Consider the following 21,736-nt stretch of genomic DNA (forward strand, 5'->3'; position numbering starts at 1 on the left):
ACCTTAAAGATCGTCTAGTTCCAACCCCCCTGCCACAGGCAGGGACACCTTTCCACTAGACCAGGTCGCTCAAAGCCCCATACAACTTGGCCTTGAACACTGCCAGGGCGGGGGCATCCACAACTTCTCTGGGCAACCTGTTCCAGTGTCTCACCACCCTCACAGTGAAGAATTTCTTCCTAATATCTAATCTAAATCTACCCTCTTTCAGTTTAAAACTGTTACCCCTTGGTGGAAGTTACCCTGTTACTTTCTCGCTGGAAGCCCAGAGCCTGGAGGGCTGATCTTGTCCTCAGGGAGACAGCAGCTCCACTCTGTCCAGGAGCTCTCTGGCCTCTCTGTGCTTTACTGACTATAGTCAAAGGTTAAACTCTATAGCTCACGTGCCAACATTTAGATTGTAGACATCCAAATACAGGAGTGGGGAATATTATCCCTGCCTGCAATCTGTTTGTGGCACACCTGTATGATGGCAGGTGTCAGTGCTTTTTTTACAATATTCAAAATACACTCTCTTCAAATATTCATACAGGCTAATTAAGTCTAACGCACATTTTGTTGTTTTATTGTCATAATTAAAGCAGTTTGACATGCCTCTTTCACCATCAGTAAATTTTCTGGATTTTATTATGTTGGTTCATTGGCTTCAGCTGTAGTGTTTTATCGAGTTTATTTGGTGGTTAAGTTAACTTAAAGTGGACTGAAAACCAGCTCTCAAAACTCACAGCAAGATTTCAAGAGGCATGTTGACCCATGAGTACCATAAGCAGAATAATAGTTGATAACTAAGTGCCTCTCAAATGTCATAAGCTACTTATCTGTTAAGGAAGCTGTTTTGTCTAGATTAATTCATCAATAGCAGTAACATATCAGAAATACCATGTTATGACATTTGAAATGGATGATATATTCTGGATTTTAAGATGTTGTGTTCTGGTTTGGGAGAATTTTTATTGCCTTATGTCCTTTTGTTTGAGGAAAGAAAGTTCAGTGCTAGCTGTGGTTTTGAGATCATCTCGCCCAGCAATGTTCTCCCTCTTTGTATGTGTACGCACGTGTACAGACACTGTTTGGGAATTTAAAGCGGAGGACTTGCTTTTCCTAATTTTCTTTCTTAGATCCTCTAGTTATAACTTAGATGAACTAAATGGGTGAATCTATTAACATTTCTCACCATTTCATGTCATTTTGTGGATCTTTTTTCTTCTTCCTTAATTCTTACAGTGTTCTGTGTCATTACCAAAAATGTATGTGGAGAGAAAATGAGTGGCATACTTCTCACTATTTATATACCAAGGGTTTGGCCTTTCTGAGAAAGTCTGAAGCAAGACCGAAAGACGTCTGTTCCCCAGGAGGATTTGACTGCTTCTTTGAGAATAGCCAGACTAGTTCTTTTACTGGGCGAAGCTAATCTGTAAGGAGAATACTGGAAAAAATGTTTCACATCATTCACAATCTTTCAAGCAGGAGAGACTTATTGAACTCAACATGAACTTAACGATACCTTTCCAAGAACAACCAGTTACTGTATTTGCCATCTTCATTGTACACAATTGCTATTGCAAGTGCTGCATTATCGTTGTAAGACGTATTTCTGTATCTTGAAAGACTTACATAGTAAACTAATTTTCCAGAGATAACTGGCTTCGCCTCACAATGATAAACATTTCTCTCTATGATAGTATTCTGTTACTTCAGGATGTGAGGAAGATGTGATTTGAAATGTCATGATTTTCGTGTGTAATCGATATTTCTAAGATCAGCTGTATCCTATGCGTTAATATTGTTCTGTATGGAGGAGTCTCTGGAGACAGGTAGGGTGAAGGCAAAGCATGAATTAGGTTTTTCTTGCCAAACTTCTCCTTTTTCCTGGATTTATATCTTACGTAATAACTATAAAAAGTTTGGGGTTTTTGTCTTATTAAGGTTCCTTAATTTTTCACATTTAGATACATCAAGGCCAGCATTTTGAAATAGCATGGATGCCTGAAGCAGAGCACAGTCTGCAAATTCTGGCTTAAACAAATGTTTTCTCTTTTGAGATGCTGAGTATGAATAAATAACCTGAGATTTCCCTCAATAGATTCTCACATTCAGTCATTTTTTTTGGCAGCCAGCCGGCCCTACTGTTTTAACTATCAGCCCTGTTGGGACATATTTTTAATAGTCAGAGTGGATCAATTGGTAAGCTGGCTTCCTTGGCCATTTGGAAAGCTGCTTGCTCAGAATAGGAGTCATTAGTTGGTTCAGCAGCAGCCCTGGTCACTCTAAGGAATGCCTGCATCCCACAGGACTGGTGTCTGGGTTGATCCACTGTCTAATTTTCTGCTGAACACATAATACATCATGAAAGGAAATAAGCAAATTTTAGAGGATGATACATTCACATACAAAACAAAATTAGAATTTGGCAAGCAAAATCTGCTTCCTTCAACCTACTAGTGTATCATCAGCTTTGTTGTATTTCTCCACATAGCACACCCACTGTAGTTAGTCTTTGGGCTAATAAAGCTGGCTTTCTAAAGTCCAAATGATGACCTTTCAGTATCATTAACTTACTGCGATTTTATAAAATTTAAAGTATCTGTGACAGACAATAAAATATAACTGTAATTTTCCTTCCATATAAGAACAACCCACTTTTTAAAAGGGAGGGATGGGAAAAAAATGGTGATAAAGCTTGTCATTACATTCCAGGATAATAAAGCAATAAAGCTATCAGTTATATCCTATGCAGGTACTAGATTAGGTAGTAGTTGAATATAAATTGCTGTCCTAAGCTGTAGAGTCGTTTGGTTTGAAGTTAAACAGTTTCCTCAGAAATGCTCGGTGCACTTGAGGAATAGGCCCTTGTATATCAGAGTTCTTGTTGCCCTGTAAAATGATGAAGTACCTCATCTGTCTGCGAAGACCACCTGGGTTTATATTAACTGTGAGTCATTCTGTTAAAACCTTGTAGTGGGATTATAAACAGTCTTTTCACAGCACTGTTGTCGTGTTAAATGATGTCCATGTCAGCTAGTCGCTTGGACACCTAGTTATACACACGTGTGAATCTGGCTTTCCTTTTCTCCTGAATCTCTACACAGCAAAATAAATGGGCATTGAGCCTGACCTGTTCCTGAAGTGGAACATCAATAGGGATTTCGGTGCCAGAACTGAAACCAGAAATCTTTAAATCTTCTGTTTAACCACAAAAATTTGGAGGAATGTAATCTTTTTTTAAAACAACAAAAATAATACATTACATTTCTTAGAGTCTAAAATCTTGTTTATGTGTATGTGGTCCTTTCAAAAGGCAGAGCAGCTCAGTGATGTGTACATCTAATCAGGACTAGGAAGAGAGGTGATCTGTAGATCTCCTGGGGAGGATATCTGACGTGATAGTTGAGATGTTAAAACTTGTACCGCTCTGACTCAGACTCTGCTTTAGATGCCCTGTATTTTAAAATTTCTGTAGTTTAAAATACAGAAATAGCAGGTAATGTTCCTGCCCTTTTTTACCTAGAGGCATGGGTCACTTAATCACTAATGATGTGGAAGACCTGCATTCCGTTTGCAGCGGTGCCTGAAGAGATTCAAATCCATCTCCTGCACTTGCAAGGAGAGCTCTATTTATAAGGCTTTTTATGGTTTACGAGGTGCTGTTATGAGGGTGTTCTGAGATGGGATCCTTCTGATGCACCCTTTTCAAACTGGTCTGCTTTACAGGTTTTAAGATTTACAGGATGTGGGGGAGGGGGGACGGGGTGGGGGGAGAGAGAGAGAGAATATTGTGATTGTAGTTTACGTGCTAGACAAATTTTCAGTGTTGTTCTCAACAGAATTTTTCTCTTAACTGGACATGTATTACCAAGCAAGTAATTCATGACATCTTGATTCTATGAGAGACAGATGATTTTAGCATCAAATTCCTGCTGTGTGCTATTCAGTCTACCCACATGCCACATTTGGCACACAGACCAGATGTTGCTGACAGCTATGCTAGAGGAAGGTGGGCTCACACAATCTCACATGTTGCTTACAACATACCCTGCGTTGATTTCATCCAGTGATTATCTAAAATAACACGAGACCAGAACTCAAGACTTCCTCCTCAGTGTCTCCTCATTGAGGAATAGTAATTATTTGCCTATAAAATGCAAAACAAAGGTCGATGTGGGACTCAGGTTTCCTGACTGCACCTTCTTTGTTTCCAGGAGGGACTGCAGGGTTGTAGAAGAGGACTCCAGTTCTGGAGTCTGATGGCAGTTGGTGAAAGTGCTGGGTGGCTTAGCCTAGCACCAGCAGGACAGGCAGTGGGATGTTCTGCTGCTCTGAGAGACCACTTTCCTGCTAGCTAAGATAGATGCGTTTCTATTCAGTGTGATGGCTTTTATTTGTTGAGGATTTTTTTTTTTCTTATAAAGTTAATCCAGAGTGCTTAGATCTTTCTAGTCTGTAGCTAATGAGGGCGTAAGTAACCTTCCTTGTCATAAGAATTTTCCATACATGCTCATTTTCATAGCTGTTTCAACATTTCTTTGGAAAACTGGCCTGTTCACAGTTGGAGATGCACATGGTAGACGTGTTATTCCTTGTTGGTGTGGCAGTTACTGAGAAGTTCGTTGCTTGGGAAGTAGTCGCAAGCTCTTTGCCATGGCCAGCGTATCTGTAAAGATGAGCAATATCTGGCAAACTTGCCCCTGTGTAATGGATTGCAAATCATGGACTAGACAAGCTGTTGAAGCAGCAAGGAGAGTATTGCGAAAGGGTGTTATATATGCCATCAGGGAGTGATTTTCATTTATACCATCACTGTTCCTCTAAAATATCTTTTGGCGAGTGAGGGAGGTGTTATCTCTGTACCAAACCAAGAAGGATAATCTCTGCTGTGGAATGAGAATACCATAAGGAGGACATTTAGAGCAGGTCCAGAGGAGGGCCACGAAAATGATCAGAGGGATAGAACACCTCTCCTATGAGGAAAGGCTCAGAGCATTGGAGTTGCTAAGCCTGGAGAAGAGAAGGCACCGGGGAGACCTTATTGCAGCCTTTCAGTACTTAAAGGGGGCTTATAAGAAAGACCAAGACAGACTTTTTACCAAGACCTGTAGTGACAGGACAAGGGGTAACAGTTTTAAAACTGAAAGAGGGTGGGTTTAGATTGGACATAAGGAAGAAATTCTTCACGATGAGGTTGAGACGCTGGAACAGGTTGCCCAGAGAAGTTGTGGATAGCCCCTCCCTGGAAGTGTTCAAGGTCAGGTTGGATGGGGCTTTGAGCAACCTGGTCTAGTGAAAGATGTCCCTGCCCATGGCAGTGGGATTGAACTAGATGATCTTTAAGGTCCCTTCCAACCCAAACCATTCTGTGATTCCTTCATGTGTAGGTGTGAAGGATATTAGAGGTGAAATGAAGCAAAAGTGGTGAGTGTACTGACATTTAGAAGGGGGTACCTGAGGTGTAATCAGAGCAATTACATTGTGACTCTGCCCCAGGTCACACCTCAGAGGAACCGTGGTCCTATCTGCTCAGGTGTTGCTCTGTGTCAGAAACTGTCTTCTGTATTGCTTGAGTGCAAAACTCTTGAATTATTGAAGAAAACTTGTTAGATGCCAAGCCCTGTATGAAACAGCTGCACTTCACAGCTTTTAGTTTTACTGTGTTAGATTTTCATGGCTGTAACATGCAATTATATATATATTAAAGCTAGAGATACTCTTTAATTCAGTGGGAAAAAAAACCCTAAACCTAAGTGTGAATTCTCCTATTTAATTTGTAATATATTAAGAGTTGTCAGTTCTAATTAGTGCTATAAAATAGCTTAAACATAAGACCCACGTGTCAACAACAGTAGTAGTGTCTGTGTCTCAGGAGAAGCAGAAGCTTGAGTATGTCTACTCAGAGATGTATTTGGTGTGCTCGTCTTCATTTGGTTGTGCACGGTAACAGTGGTTAGTGGAAAAATAGAACGATTCAATTGCTACTTTTAAAGTTACCTCACGCACCCCTCCCAAAGTAAATTAGCACGTAGGTTTTGCGTGTAACTCAAGTCTTCCTTCGCACTCAGAGCAGCGAAGCAGCACACATGCAAGGATCAACTCTTGCGTATTAAGCAGTGGTGCTCCTTCAACAGTAAGTCTTGTGGAGATGCTTAGTAGCTTTGGATCCTTCACGTAAGCTTTGGCTGTTGAGTAGCGCAAATCCGTGTGTTTGTGTATGCATGTAAAATGCAACAATAAATTCTCAGTTGATGGAGACATGGAGTTGAGGACCATTTTTCTTTGACCATAACAATAATTTTGGTTCAAATGTGGGGAGTAATTTCAACGATGTGGCAAAACATTAGGTCCATGGCCAGTGCCAGGTGTGTCCTGTTGCATCTAATGTGGGTGTGTCTGACAGTGCTTAAACTTACACCACTCTTGTGATGTTGCACAACATCATATAGCAGGCAGTGTGTTTATTTCTGTATTAAAAATGAAAAAGCATTACAGAACCTTTTTACTAGCATGAAGCAAAGCATGACCTTTTTTCTTCTGCCTCCCATGCTTGCAGGAGGTGCTTGTGTGCGTCTTTTGCTGGGATTTCGTAGGTAGCAAATTGCTCGGCTGCCAGCATCATCTCCTTGTGCCCTCTGAGGTGTGCTGGTGTACCCCAGCCGCTGCCAGCCCCTCCCCACAAGGGTGCTGGAGCCTGTCTCTCAGCTCCGTGCTGTCGTCCGAACATCAGGAGGTCTCATATGTGCCTGGGTATCTGAATTGAGCCCAAATCATTTGACTTAGTGAAAGAGCCAAGGGTAAAGTTTGTACAAAATGTTGTTTTGGTAACAAAGGAAAGGGAGGAGGAGGCAGGGAAAAGGGATTTAGGTCAACCAAAAACTTTTGGGAATTGATTTCAAATTCACTAGCTTATTATAATGGGTAGAGAAATAACAAAAAGATCAGAAGATAGCTGATGTGCGTTCTTTGACTGCCTAAATATGAAATGGGTCAACCTGCATCATTAATGATGGTTCATTTTAACATTCACCCCCCCCCCCTTTTTTTTTAAAAACAGAAACTTTTAAAGAGCTTGGAAATAAAATAAAACTTTTCATTCTGTGGAAAAACAACTTGTGGACCAAAATAAAAGGGTGCTTTTTCCCTTTTCCATTTCTTCCACTTCTTCTCTGGACAAGCAGGAGAAATAGTTTGTGCATTCTTGCCTCTCTCACCATGGGGAGTATATAAGAAGTTTCCATTAAATTAAAATATATATTTTCTAATGGGACTCAAGAGTTTAGCTTCAGGTGTCTAAACTGGTATTTTATATGTATTACTTGTTGTCAAAACCCAACAATTTTGTCTCTAACAGAATTTAATTTTAGGGACTTTCATATATTCCAAAGTTGATATAAGCTTAGGAAATGAAAAGTTATTAAGCTGCTGTTACAAACACCTTCTGCGAAAATTGATGTTTCCTCTGTTTAAAAACAATTAGTCTTCTGGAACAAACTTAGAGTGATGTCATCCATAACTAATAACATAGTGATCATATTAGTTTTGTATTACTCTGTTCTGAGAAAAACAAGTAAATACCTAGTTTCTTCTGCTGTGTAATAAAAATCACTGTGATATTGTTAGCTATTAAAAAAAGTAATCAGTTTCAGTTTGTTTTAGTCCAGTTGCTGAGATATGTATTGTTGTTTAGATTAAAGGTATGAAGAAATAAGAATATGAATGTTTACAATTGTCTCAGATTTCAGATGTAATAGTTTCAAATAATGAGAGTTGTTATAGATACACACTGCAGGCTTTACTTTAGAGCATGAAAATTATTGTGAATAATGATAGATTCTGTTCTATGACACATTCTGTACACTTAAAAATCAGAAAGAATAAAATAATATAACTAGGGCTTCATGGTTAGAATGCATTTAATTTTTTATTGAGTATTGTAATGTTTTGGCTCTAATGTTGTAACTCTAAACTTTGATATTGTAGTACTGGAAAAACTCTTGAGATTCGCCCCCTACATTTTCCCTTCTGTAAAGTGGAAGTAGTCTCTATTATCCCTATCTAAAGGAGATTTCTGAAGACTAATCAGTTTGCAATTATCAGTAACTGGTTATTATTGCCTTAGGATAAGAACTGAAACAAGGAAGCCTTCAGAGTCAGGTGCAGAGTGTTGTGTTAAATGGTGTGTACCTGAGTGTTTGTCTGCTGGTCCACGTATGGTGTCAATAGGTTGTCCATCTCATAATCCATGTCCTATTTTATTTAGCCTTTAACTGTAATTTTTTGTAATATGTGTAAAGACTCAGAAAAGGTGCACAAAGAGGGTTAGGTTTTTATTCTTGGTCTTTTCTTCTGTAATGGTAAGTACTGTGACATACCAGGTCAGTGAGTTGAATCAAAATCTATTCCAGAGGCAGTAAAACCTAATTTTCCAAATATACGTATTCATAGTTTGTATAATAGCACTTATACTTTTGGGGGAAAAAAATAAAAAATAGCCATCCCAATTCTCCCTTCCCAAAAGCTATGTGAAAAGAACATTAGTAAGCCTGAAAGATGAAGCAATCGGCCTTTGGGCAGGGTTAGGAAGAGAACTGTCTGTGCTAACTTCAATCAGACCCTGTAGTGGGCAATCATGGCAATACGCACTTCTTGTCTTCCTTTTTTGTGGACGGGTGTTGCGGAGGTACGGGATGTTTCACCAGCGGGTTTCAGGGATATCTGCTGACAGGGATATCTGCTGACAGCAGAGGAATGGTGAACCTCAGCGGCTTTGGGTCCCATGCCAGGCACTGGCAGGGCATTTTGCTTTACTTGCCACAAACCCTTTTGTCCGGTCACTCCAAGCTTGACCCTTCTCCTCTCCTCCAGGATGGGCTGTTTGTCTTCACATCCAGCCAAACCCCACAGCCTTCCCAGCCAACGCCACCACCCAGGGATATGGACACCATTTCCTTCCCACCCTCATATTCATCTCATAGTCCTCCCAGTTGCATCTGAGGTGACATTAGGTGACCTAGTGGCTTGCTTAGGATTTAAAATGCCTGATTTCCTTAATGTGCAGACTCACCTCGCATAACCTCTTGGAGCCCCGGTCTCTTTGCTGATGGTATCCCAGCCTTCCCAGGCAGGACTTGCTATCAGTTTCCTCTTTCAGACAACGCCGGTCCCAATCTCTGCATTTTATCTGCCTCTGTAGGGCTTTTTTCCAACCAGTGTTATTCTTCTCCTCCCAAATTTGGCTCTTTTTCCTTCTTTGAGGTCAGCTGACGTCCTTCTTGGTGCTGCCCGGTCCCAGAGGAAGGGCAGCAGTGGGAAGCAGGAGGAGGACTTCAGGGGGTTAGAGGTGAGCACGTCATGTCCAGTTTAATGAGCCTGGGGTAGAGCAACCTGTGCTTGGAGGACGAGAGGTTTTGGCTATAGAGATTCAGTCTGTGGACCCTCAGTGTCAGCGAACAGTACCAGGCATGTTTCACTAGGATGGACAGCCAGTTCTGGGGTAGGTGTCCTGAAAGTCTGTTCAAGGAACAGACACTGGAAAGTGCTATTTTTAGTAAAAACTTATTTAAACTTTTTCTCTCTGAAGTGAACTTTTTTTTCCTCCCTCCAAACCACTGAAAGGCTTAATTTCAGTGAGACCTAACTACAGTTAGTTCTACTCAATGTATTTATTTTAGTGAAGAAAAGTGTGTTGAAACTGAGATGCAATCTCAGTTGAGAGATCAGAAGAACAAAATGAACTTAAACCTCAGCTTGAAGGACAGTAAACAGAAGAAGGAGGTTCATTTAGGAAAATGAATGCTTCTGGTGGAAATTAAGATGAACAAAGACAAGTAGAGAGAGACAGAGAGAAACCCGGTTGCAATGTGTGGATAACATATTAGATGTGAGTTTCAAGCATGACATCTCCACCACCACCACCACTCCTGATCTATTTATCAGATAGCTGTAGAATTGTTGAAGTAGTTCATTGGTATCTTCATTCCTCAGAGGACATGCGAGCAAGACTGGGTAATGAGGAATAACTGAAAAGAATTAACTGTCTGGTCTTTTATGCCTTTTTTACACCATCTGGATTTACCGGGTGCACAGAGTCCTCTTGCGGTATCTGGCACTGCTTGCCCAAGAAGGAATGACTTGGAATTTCAAGATCAGTTTGGGAGTGCTGAGCTCCAAGGCTGGTGGGGACATGGCTGAGTTTTGCCTGGAGCTGGGCAACAGCTTGCGGGTGGTTAAAAGGTATAAATAATAGTTTCATGCATGATTTTGTCATAGTCCTTTTTTGCTAAGACATTTATGAATATTCTGTGATGATGTGCAGAGTAAGAAAATAACAAATCTTTGCATCAAAATTTTAACTTGTGGATCTTCAGCAAACTATTGGTTGCAAATTGTTCTTAAGGCTTTCATTGTTTTTCAGTGCAAGTTGGTTTGTGTGGAGACAGTGAATGCTTCCATGTCAGATAAAAATAAATCTTAGAATAGAATTTGAATATTTTCAACTAGAAATGTAAATGCTGCTGAGTACTTTTTAAAAAAAATTACTTTCACTAAGCCTTGCTAGTTTGATAGACCCCTCTAGCAGCACACCTGATTGGTAGGTACTTGCAGAAAGTTCCTGATGTATTCCATCTTAGGCTAAGTAACTAGTGTAGATTGACGAAACCAAATTAATTTAAAAATCCCAGTGTATGTCTAGTATGTTTTTTCTTATTATTTTCTAATGTAAACATCAAGGACTCAGATTTATTAACTCAGGTAATCTCATTTAAATCATAGCACTCTTTTATGCATAGTTTTTGGATAAACTAAATGGAAAGATTCTGATTTAAAATTGGACTAGAGAAAATAAAGAACTAAGGGGAGACCTTATCACTCTCTACAACTACCTGAAAGGAGGTTGTAGTGAGGTGGGTGTTGGTCTCTTCTCCTAGGTAACAAACGATAGGACAAGAGGAAATGGCCTCAAGTTGCGCCAGGGGAGGTTTAGATTGGATATTAGGAAAACTTTCTTCACAGAAAGGGTTATCAAGCATTGGAACAGACTGCCCAGGGAAGTAGTGGAGTCACCATCCTTGGAGGTATTTAAAAGAGGTATAGATGTGGTGCTTAGGGACATGGTTTAGTGGTGGACTTCATAGTGCTGGGTTAATGGTTGGACCTGATGATCTTAAAGGTCTTTTCCAACTTAAATGATTCTATGATTCTATGAAATTAAAAAGAGGAAGAATTACCTTATAATTAACTTATAAGGAGAGCTGCTAAGTGGATATGTGAAATTCTTGTTGTCTGGGATTTTATAAACTAACATTTTTTTTTAAATCCCAAGAATAATTCTGAATTGGGGGCAATAAGATATTTTTTCATAGTCTTTTACCTCCTCTTTAACAATTATTTAGGGGTCTGCCATTTGTTCAGAAATTATTCTCAAATCTAAAATGGATTAGTACAAGGAATACAAGTATATTATCAGTATTCTTTATGTGCTTAAGCAAGTCATATTGCGAACAAAGTTTTACAATACTCTTATTCCACACCTTTGTTAGACTCGTTTCTCTTGAAGAGTTGTGTCGTAGCAATGGGCATAAATTAGTTTCTTTCAACAGATTCTTCCTTTGATAGAGCATTCTAGTAACACTGCTCAAATGTACATAACACATCTATGCTGAACAGCTTGTTTTCTGAATGTGTTAATGATTTAGGGATCGAGGGGGTAGGTTTTGTTGCTTTTCAAAAATTCACCACAGGCCCACATAGAGTTTGAGATACTGAGAATTTGGCCTCATGTTCAAGAAATGTATAATTTTTACATTTAATGTACTAGATAGTACAGGGGCTGATTAGTTTATTGGGCTGTAGAAGTCTGTAATCATTTGTTCTCCTTCTATGCCATTGGAGAAACCCTTTGGTAAATGTGTCAGGTTTGGGACAGGAGAGTTAAATGCCAAATAACCTTAATGCTTACTCTGTCTTTGCAAATGTATTATTTAAAAATAAGTCATTTCACGCTGGTTGTATTTGCGTTCATTGGTAAACATGTTTAAAAACTAATGCTGTTTGCATAGGGATCTCCTTTCATTTTGAATCACGTTTCCCCAGTCCTAGTTTGAGCTGTTACTAAAGGTTGCAGAACATGGTACTTTTTTATTGTTGAAGTAGTTGTAGAATAACAACGTAGTGTGACTGTTCAGGAAAAGTTAAAAGATAATTTTTACAGCCTTGGAGCTTGCATTTTGCTTGCCTATGTATGAATGGTTGGTTTTAATTTGGTCTCCCCAACTCTTAGTTAATTCTGTTTTATTTTGAGGCATCTTCTGTAGGTTCTACACATTTAGCAACACTGCTAACAAAGGCCACCTGAGCCTCAATAGCATGTGCTGAGTTTCTTTTGGCTCTTCAGACTCACAAAGAGAATAGAAATTTTATTTTTAGGCCTTGAGGGTTGGAAACATCCACTTTGAAATCAAACATCCAAGTGTTATGCAGAGGTAATGATACATTAAGTGAATCACGAGTACTTTAAAGTGGGTATTTCTCAGTCTCTCATGTTGAATCAATTCCAATTTGTTTAAATGCATTTTCATTGAACGTCTTCTAATTTTAATAATTCCTGGACTCTACCCTCTGTCTTTCTTGGTGCCAGCTGCTGTTTTTTAGAAAAGCTTCAATGGGAGTTGTTATAAGAGAGTCTTACTCAACCTTACTTGGGAGTGCCGTTCTCTCTTCTACCTTGGAACAAAAATTTAACCTTGACTCTGAGCAATCGTTTCTTGAAAACTGATAGTAAGTCACTTTTAATTTATGCTTCCAGAAAAAGAGGAGAAAGATCCAGCTGCCTTGCATTTTGCTTTCTTCTTCAGCGTGACCTCCTGCATTTGTCCAACGAATCTGAGCTGAGCAGTTCTGTCAGCCTGGGGAAGCCTGCAGCAGCAGCCTGGAGCAGAAAGGCACAAATGCCTGTTCGCTTGGTGCTTCTGCATTCGTAAACAAATTTTTAAGTATTTTGCTCAGTTTTAGTTCTCAGCTATCTACATGTTCACCCTTCTGATTTTATATAGCTGTCTGTTACCGCTGTACTGATGTACCCCTTATGTACAGATTAATAATGATAGCCACATCTCAAAGTCAGCATAGCTGAGTCTCGGATGTCTCTTCAGAGGGATAGCAGAGTGTTTCAACTAGAGGTTGCTTAGTTCATTTTTTTGCAGGTTTTATTGCTTCTCCCTTTTCTTAAGAGTATTTTGTTAACTTTGGTTGAACTGGCGATTTTTGGGTGGAAACATGGGAGTATTGTGAATGTAATTTCTCATGACGGGAAGGTGTTTTCAAAACCATCTCTTCCTGTAATTTTAAAAAGAGTTCACTCCTAGATTAGCAAGATAAGCCAAAAAAGACTCTGAGTAAGGGTCTGGGTACTTGGGCCATAACTTACAGGGCTCTTTGAAGTGCCCAAGCTGCTACTTTACTTACCCAAGCTAACCCTGTGCCAACCTTTCATGCTCTGCAAGTGGCTAGTCAGGGTGTGACAGGAGAAAACTGATACAGGCAGATATGCTTCATGGCAAGCACCTGCAGAATTGCAGTTCCGAGAGGATGAGCTTTCTACCCTTATCTACAGGACAGATTAGGAAAGTATTCCATTTTCATTATAAAAACCAAATTGTGTACTGAAGATGAGCACACCATATCCTAAATCCAATCGACCTGCACGCCTGTCTAATGGCATTAGAGTTGTAAGCACATCTGCGTGCTATGCAGAAGCAAAATTACTTCTGCTAGATCAGGTGCTTTTTTGTCATTTTGAACCTAGCATGTGTTTCTTTTACTGTGAAGTGTTAGAAAATCTGTAACCTGCAGAATATTCCTGGTTATTTCGTTTTCAGCCTCCGAGCACGATGATCAGAGCTGAAAGCTGCTATAGCTGGGCACAGTAAGACTGCATGCCTGCACCACCAAGACTCAGTATTTTGGTATGGCAGTGGCAATGACACGGTTAAAATTTGTGGGTAGCTTTTCAAAAGGAGTATGATTTTTCTCATCTCACTCTCCTTTAACTCTGACAAAACAAAATCATCGTGCCTGAAATTTCTCCTGCCAGAGCAGAATGAGTTGGGGCAGCACAATGTCAACCAAGAAGGGGGTTTGTGTGATTTGACTGAAGAGTTAAATGTTTAGCAATTTATTTTTTAACTTCCTGTCCTCAAAGCCAGCTTATTTTATAAATGCTAAATTTAGTCTGTTTGGTTTCCGTCATCAAGGACAGCTTTTTTGGTATGCTTTCTTACAAATTGTGTAACCTTGGGAGATTGCTGCCAGAAAGGAAGAACGCTTTAAAAGCTGACAGCTGGTTGTTGGAGGTTCGTAAACTCTGTTGTGAGGGAGCAATAAAACCCCACAAAGGCATAAGGACCCACTGGAGCTTAGTACCCTGTGAAGCTGATGAACTGCAAGGCGTCAGGATGAGTTGCTGAAAACAAAATGATCTTTGCTTTTTCACTGGTTTTAACCTCAGCTATGTGGAAACTATGAGCTCTTCATGGCTTGGTTATGGATGTGGAAACAACACTGGTACACAGAGAAGTTTGCCATGAGTAGAATAAGAGAGTGGGAAGGGTCTGTTGCAAAATTTACCCTAAAGTAAGTTAAGAGGAGGTGGATTTCGGGGGCCTGGAAGGAAGATGAAGTAGAACTGTGCAGGAAGGGATGGCGATCCAGCAAATAACACGTTATCAGCCATAACTTCATCATGCTTCGCTCGGGGTCTTGTGGCTGGTTGTGTGGCTGGCTGGTTGTTTTTCCATAATGATCGGGGAAACCAGCAGTAAGGAATGCTGTTCTGCACAGCCACAAAAAGCTTTGTGAATAGGGAAGTCATGTGTTATGTTCCTGGTGGCGTTTATTAATGGCAAGCTAATGAAACGGAGCACTGCAGAGAATATTGGTGTGCAGCTTTAAAGGGCAGGCACAAAAAGCGTGAGCCAAGAGCACTGACTAGTAGAGGTTGCAGCTTTATTAAAAAGCCTTTTCTAGCAGCGAGCCATCCTAACCTGCCTTCCAGTTCTGTTTCAGCCTGGATTTGAGTGGATGGTGAACAGCATAAGGTTGTGATGGTGGCGTTGCAGAGAGAGGCATTGCTGAGATTTGCCTCTGAGTCCCAGCTGGAGGCAGGGCTGGAGCTGTCCCTCTCCTTTCTACCAGCAGGCAGGAGCAGTGAGATGAGGGAAGCTGTGTGGAGCTGTACCCCCTCATGTTGTATTCCCATGGTCTGGGCTGGTGTCCAAGGCAGCCCACTGGGTTACAGGGACCTCAGGCTGACCCCTTTCTAAGCCACCAAGCACTCTGGAAACTGTCAAACTCTCAACAGAGTTTAGACCCCTAAAACCAAAATGAAGTTTGCAAAACCAATGCAGACACTTTTGGGAGCCAGATGGGGAAAACCTGTTGCAGACGCCCAAACTAGCGATCAGCTGAGCCCACAGCACCACAAGAAGCTCAGTTTACTAGATGAGGATAGAAAGGCAGGAACAGAGAGACAGGATAAAAAACACGCAACCATTTGTTTTTCATCCAGATGATTTTATGAGGTGACAGAATAGCTGAAGGTACATCTCTGAATATCCCAGCCATAGTGTTGTGATCCTCTCAATTAGAAAAAGTGTGGTTCCATTAAATATAACTAATGGCAGCACTCATTGTCTAGGGAAATGAACAGTTAATTCTTGGTTAATAATATTGTGGGGAGATGCTAAGAAGTAGCATGCTGAGAATTCAGCCATCCCTTTTGGCTTTGTTGTTACTCTTCATCATGTAGTTCCTAATTCTGTAATAGTCATTGTTGGGAAAGGTTTGCATATACTGTGCATTTTCAGAAAATAATTATAATTTAGTGTTCAAAGTTTTGATTCAAATACAGTTTAAATAGAGCTTTGACAGCTTAGATAAAATCCAAGATCGTGGAGAAACATCTATACCACTTGTAGGTCACTGTAAGAGAGCTACAGTTGGGGAAGATCTCCTTGTTCACCACCACCAGGACAAAATATAAGACTTGTTTACAATTTTTATCTGAAGTATGGGATGTACAAACCTGTTTTGATAAGGATCCTGCTGTCTTTTGTGCTGTCGACTGACATCAGTCACAGCCTGAATTTACCAAAGAAAGGGCGTTCTTAGAGTTTTGGCAGGGAAAGAAAGTCATTGAAGGGCATACCAGTTTTCATCCCATTTGGAGAAATTCATGAAGGGATTATAAAGGTTTCGTGTTTAGTTTCACTACTGAAGACTGAAATAATAATATCAACTGTATTACCGTAGTACATAGAGACTGAATGGCCCCTCCAGCAGCATCTGGACAAGAAGAGGGTACCTACCGAAAAGTAGGTGCAATATAAGGAATGTGTAGTACCAAAGTAAATGCAGAAGAGCTATTAAAAGAGGAAGTGATTTGTATGATAGACTGCAGTTATATGATACTTTTTTCCTTTTTTTTTTTTTTTATTCCCAAAAGACTAGGTGTAATTACTATAATAAAACAAAGACCTGTTCTTAGCACAGTCTAGAAGAATCTGTAAGTCATGACCTGTGCTTTGTCTCAAAGACAATTGACTCTGCCTATGGAACAAGTACTTTGCGTGGCATCAGCTGCATAAAGGTTTGAGCTTCTTTCTTACTCTTCCTATAAGGGACCCAATGCTGCTTGCTACAAAGGCAGGTGGGACTTTGGAGCAGACTGTACTCAGTTTGGTGATGGACTCCTTTCGAGGTCCATGTGGATCCCTTGTGTCCAGTCTCAGAAGTATCCCAGAAGTCAGAAGACTTCTAGGAGCAGTCTGACGTGCATACGCTAGGTACGTCAAGTTCCCAGCATCCTCAGAGCACGCCGGGGTGCTCTGAAGAGCAGTGGAGGACAGCGACAGTGGGGTAATCCACCCTTCAGCTCACAGAGTAACAAGTTGTGCTGCTGAGGCGGGTGGCATTGGGTCAACCTAAAATCTGCCTCTGGCACCCAGGGAAAGCCTGGAAGTACATAGGATTTCCTCCGTGGCACATTTATCTGCCCTGTGGATGGAGCTCGTGATTGGTATTGCTTCTAGATGACCCTTGCCCAGCCATGTGCACAAGGGGTCCCTCATCTCCCTTGTACGTGACTTGATCCCATTTATCCCCCTTCTCTCAAACATTTAAGACAGAAGATGTTGCCTTTGGCCTTTTGAAGATTTGGGTACAGCCTGTGCAGGGTGTCCCTCTCTAGCTCGTCTTCACTGTACCACCAGTCTGTCTAGTTCAGCAGGACCAATCTGTTTGCCCATTGCACATATAAGACTTGTCAAGATTTGACAAATGAACTACTTGTGCTGTGTGTGTTTATGGTTTTGTCTTTATTGTGGCACATATGGTGTGCCTAATGCAGAATCTCGTTACTGATGGTAGCCTGGATAAGGTGTTTCAGAGGAAGTTACCAGGAATCATCACTGGTCAGTTAATTACAGGCAGTTTTGCCTTCTTGAGGAAGAGATTTTCATAATATTGTCAGTCATAGCTGGTTATGCACTTTGAAAAGTGACCTGTTCTTCTCTTTTTTAGCAGGAGAACTTCCCATTATTTTTATAAAGGGATTTTTTTCTTTTGTTATTTGTATTACAGCAGAACAGCCGGGTCCAGGGGCCGGATGAATTGGGGTCTCTTTGTTTTAAATTGATTTGTGTGTGAATAGAGGAAGAGACTCACTGTTCCAGAGATGTTCTTGCTTTCAAATGGGGGAAAATGTCAGATCCAAGAACCAGTCTAAATCAGCTGAATAGATGGGATCTACTAGAACATCTCATCTTTCAGCATGCCGGGGGTAATATCCACTTAGGCTGTTATTATTACAATTTTTAATGTTAGTGTTTCTATTTCCCTTTTGCAACAGAACTCCATTCTGTGATGAAATTTGGCTCTGACTCAAAACCAGGAGGGTTCTCCATGAAAATATGTAACATAGTTGATTATAAAAATCACAAAGTGAATTCACAGCTTGCTTGATTGTTAGCTTATTTAGAGTAGATGAACTAAAATATTTGTGGTTTAATATTTTTTGATACTTAGTAAATACTATAATCTAGAGATCGAGAGAATGCATTTAGAGCTGCTTAGGTACCATAAAAAGATTGCTTGTTAGATCTGTGTATGGAATAATTGCTTTGGGTCAAGTGAGGTTTGAAGTAGCTTGGCAAATGTTTTTTATTGAGGTCGGTTTTCCATCCCACAACACATAACAGCATGTGTGTGCCTGTAGAGAAGCTCTGCTGCAGTGCAGTGCCATGGAGGTGCTTAGCTGAGGAGCTGAGAGCTATGCTTTGTCTAACTACCAGGTTATCAATGGACATTGCCTGCCTTGCTCTGCCTATTGAAAATTACTTGAAAAAACATTTTTAAAGAGTAGTTATTAATGATGTACTGTCAAAAAGGAAAGATACATCAAATGAGCTTCTCCAGGGATCTATCTTTGGCCTAGCATTATTCAAAAATTCTATTAACCTCTTTGATGATGGAAATAAGGAATAAAACTATAAAAATAGCAGGTAGCACCAGTCTAGAATAAATTTAGACCAACGAACTTTGAAAGAGTTGGTCTAAAGCATAAAATTACTTTGCGAAGTCAGGAAAATTGTTCTTAATTAGTATGGAAAAATAAAAAAAAAAGTTCTGTAGATCTTATAATTTTTGCCACTAAAGACTTTAGGTAGTGCAAAGAAAGAGGGTGATTTTGTAGTTAATCCTGCTACCTTCTAAGAAGTGGCAGTAGAATTATTTTTGTAATGGTCTGTTCAAACTGAACACGCCAAAGCTTTCTAGCATGGTTTGTCATTTAAGAAACAGGAACAAATCCTGTGGCTTTCAGGACCAAGCTGTGTCATGCGTGTGTGTTAGCAATTGGGTGCGCAAGTCATCTTTAGCCACATATGTAACTATGTCCCTTTGTCCTTCCTCAACAGTCTCCAAAAGTCCACAACTACCCAGATATGGAAGCTGTACCCTTATTACTAAACAACATGAAGGCAGACCCCCCGGAGGATTCATTATCAACAGACCATTTCCAAACACAGACTGAACCAGTGGACTTGTCAATAAACAAAGCCAGGTCGTCCCCTACAGCAGCTTCATCTTCACCAGTTTCCATGACAGCATCAGCCTCCTCCCCTTCTTCTACTTCTACTTCTTCTTCTTCTAGTCGGCCAGCTTCATCACCCACAGTAATAACATCGGTATCCTCAGCGGCATCTGTACCGTCAGTATTAACTCCAGGTCCTCTTGTGGCCTCTGCCTCTGGTGTTGGAGGCCAGCAGTTTTTGCACATTATCCATCCAGTACCACCTTCAAGCCCCATGAACTTGCAGTCCAACAAAATGAGTCACGTGCACCGTATCCCCGTGGTGGTACAGTCGGTACCTGTTGTCTATACAGCTGTGAGATCACCTGGGAATATGAACAACACTATAGTAGTACCACTGTTGGAGGATGGGAGAAGCCACGTCAAAGGTAAGGTGGAACCAGTTTTGTGCATCTGTGGCATCTCTAAAATCGCTCTTGTATGAGGAAAAATATACCAAAGTTATACAACTGTTAGCTTACAAACTTACAGGGTTGTTTGCTGAAAAGGCACATAACTTACACTATCGGGAGGAACCATTAAAAGTCTTATCCCAGATGTTCTTTAACATAAATAAATATATTTTAAATTATTGAGGGCAGCAGTGGTGTTAGGTGCTCAGACAACTCATGGCAAGTTTTGTCCTGAGAGGAATAAATCCCTCTCAGAAGCTGAAGATAAAGGACAAAGGAATAATGACAATATATAAAACATAATAAATGAACATGGAAAACTCACCAAGTGATACAGATTTGGCAAGGGAAAGAATGTCAGAGAGATTGTTTCCATACAAAGAGAAAGCAATCATTGGGTTGTAGGAACATGAGAAGGAAAGGCTTTTGGACCAAAGAGCAGTGGCAGATGCAGAGAGAGAGGTTTTATTAAGCTCAAGGAGTGGCAGTGCAATACTTTGAATTAGGTTTCGTCTTCCAGATTAAACAGCAGAAGGGAAGGAAGCCACACGGAGTGTGTATGTTGGGAATGAGTTTTGCAGACACAGGAGCTGAGAGGCACATGGTGGTGCGAAGGGAGGAAGAAAGCACATGCCAGAAGGACAGATACACTCTTGGAGAGGTGTCCAAAGAACACAGAAAGGGGAGCTGGAGAGTAAGAAAAAATGAGAACATAACAGTTACTGAGGGAGCAAAGTTAGAGATGGTGACATGATGGGTGGAGGAAGAAAAGAGAAAACAGATGTGCCCAGATACTTTGAAAAGCATAGCTTAATAAAGAAAACATTAGTGACAGAGATGGGAACATGAGAAAGGGAATGAGAGAGACTCATTTCAAAGTTCATCGCGTGTGAGTGAATAAAATATGGCTAATTCTCCCCTGAAATGAGGTATTGCTTTAGGTGGAAAGGGAGGGTATTGACAGATAACCTTCCTTTAGGGCTTACAAGACTACAGGGCATTTAGTAATACATCTTATAACATCTCGTGTGTACCTAATTGTATAATGAACGGGTCTCTACAACTAAGACCTTTTTTCTTCGACCCTCATGTCTGTTTTTGATATACTGGCAACTGTGTATTATCCTGCACGACTACAGTGATGGATCATTCTGATCTTTAGTAGCATCCTGTTGTCCATAAATCTTTGGTTCTCCTCCTGTTCCATCAGTACCCAAGTGTGGACTGTGCCCTCTCAACAAGCTTGGACATAGGAAGCGAGCTCACAGCTGATCTGGGGTTTGTTTTAAGCCTCAAAATGATGGTTTAAGAAGTTTTATTGCACTTCATACAGTGATGTAATTTTAGCACTTTGTGCCATTATGTCAAGAAATGATGAATGAAAGCAGAACTTTTAACCGTGTTGTCTGGGGGGAAAGAAGAGGGAAGTTTTAGTCTGTGTTTTGGTTTTGGAGCTTTGAGCTGCACCTGACCTTGAGCTCATCCAGAATTGTTCCCATTTGTTTTCTTTTCAGAGGTGCTAGTTGGATCTGGTAGTAGTCTCTATAGCAAGCACCTCCTGATCTTGTAAAACTGGAACTTCGCTACCCCAGTTTTCGTCAACAAAATTCCAGAATTTAATGTGCCGTTGGGATTTCAGCCCATGAGCTCCAGGCCTCTTGAGCTGCCCTGACAATATCGCCTTTGTGCTGTTATTGGCAGAGATCATTAACCAGCCCTGCAGCATTTATTAATGTACAACTAAAGAAAAAGAAGGGATTAAGCATTCTGTAATTTTTTTTTTCATCAGTTATACCCATTTTGCTATCACTAGTTCTTTTGATATAAATGTTCAGGTTAATTTGAATAAATACAATAGAGGAATAATGGGCAACAGTCCACTCTAGGTAGTCATCTTTTGTCAGCTTTTGCCAGAGTGTGTTTTTCTTTCTTTAATGTAAAACAATATAAATAATAAAATGCAATGATGTTGCATAAATTAACTGCTTAAATAAATTTCATATGTGTGTAGACTAACTTCCCTTCAGTGGTCAGCTTTTGTGCTGAAAATGAGAAATGAATTTACACAGATGCTAACAGGACATTGCTGTCAGATTGAATAGGTTGATTATCCTCCACCAGCTGAACGAGAAATGCAGGTTCAGAATCATCTAGAGCCAAAACTTTCAACTTTTATATGAACATTGATAATTTTCAGAAACAATAAAAT

The 21,736-nt window shown here is 40.3% G+C and overlaps 1 protein-coding gene across 5 annotated transcripts in view; it reads left to right on the top strand.

Annotated features, from left to right (window-relative positions):
* Nucleotides 1-21,736, top strand: part of KLF12 (KLF transcription factor 12) — a 256,263-nt gene that overhangs the window by 143,311 nt on the left and 91,216 nt on the right. For all 5 annotated transcript variants that reach the window (XM_068395214.1, XM_068395213.1, XM_068395217.1 and 2 more), the window contains one exon: nucleotides 18,960-19,503. In XM_068395214.1, coding sequence (XP_068251315.1) covers nucleotides 18,960-19,503 — 544 coding nt within the window. The remainder of the gene's footprint in view (nucleotides 1-18,959; nucleotides 19,504-21,736) is intronic.

Source organism: Nyctibius grandis, chromosome 2 (assembly GCF_013368605.1).
Source record: "Nyctibius grandis isolate bNycGra1 chromosome 2, bNycGra1.pri, whole genome shotgun sequence".
In the NCBI taxonomy this organism is placed as follows: domain Eukaryota; kingdom Metazoa; phylum Chordata; class Aves; order Nyctibiiformes; family Nyctibiidae; genus Nyctibius; species Nyctibius grandis.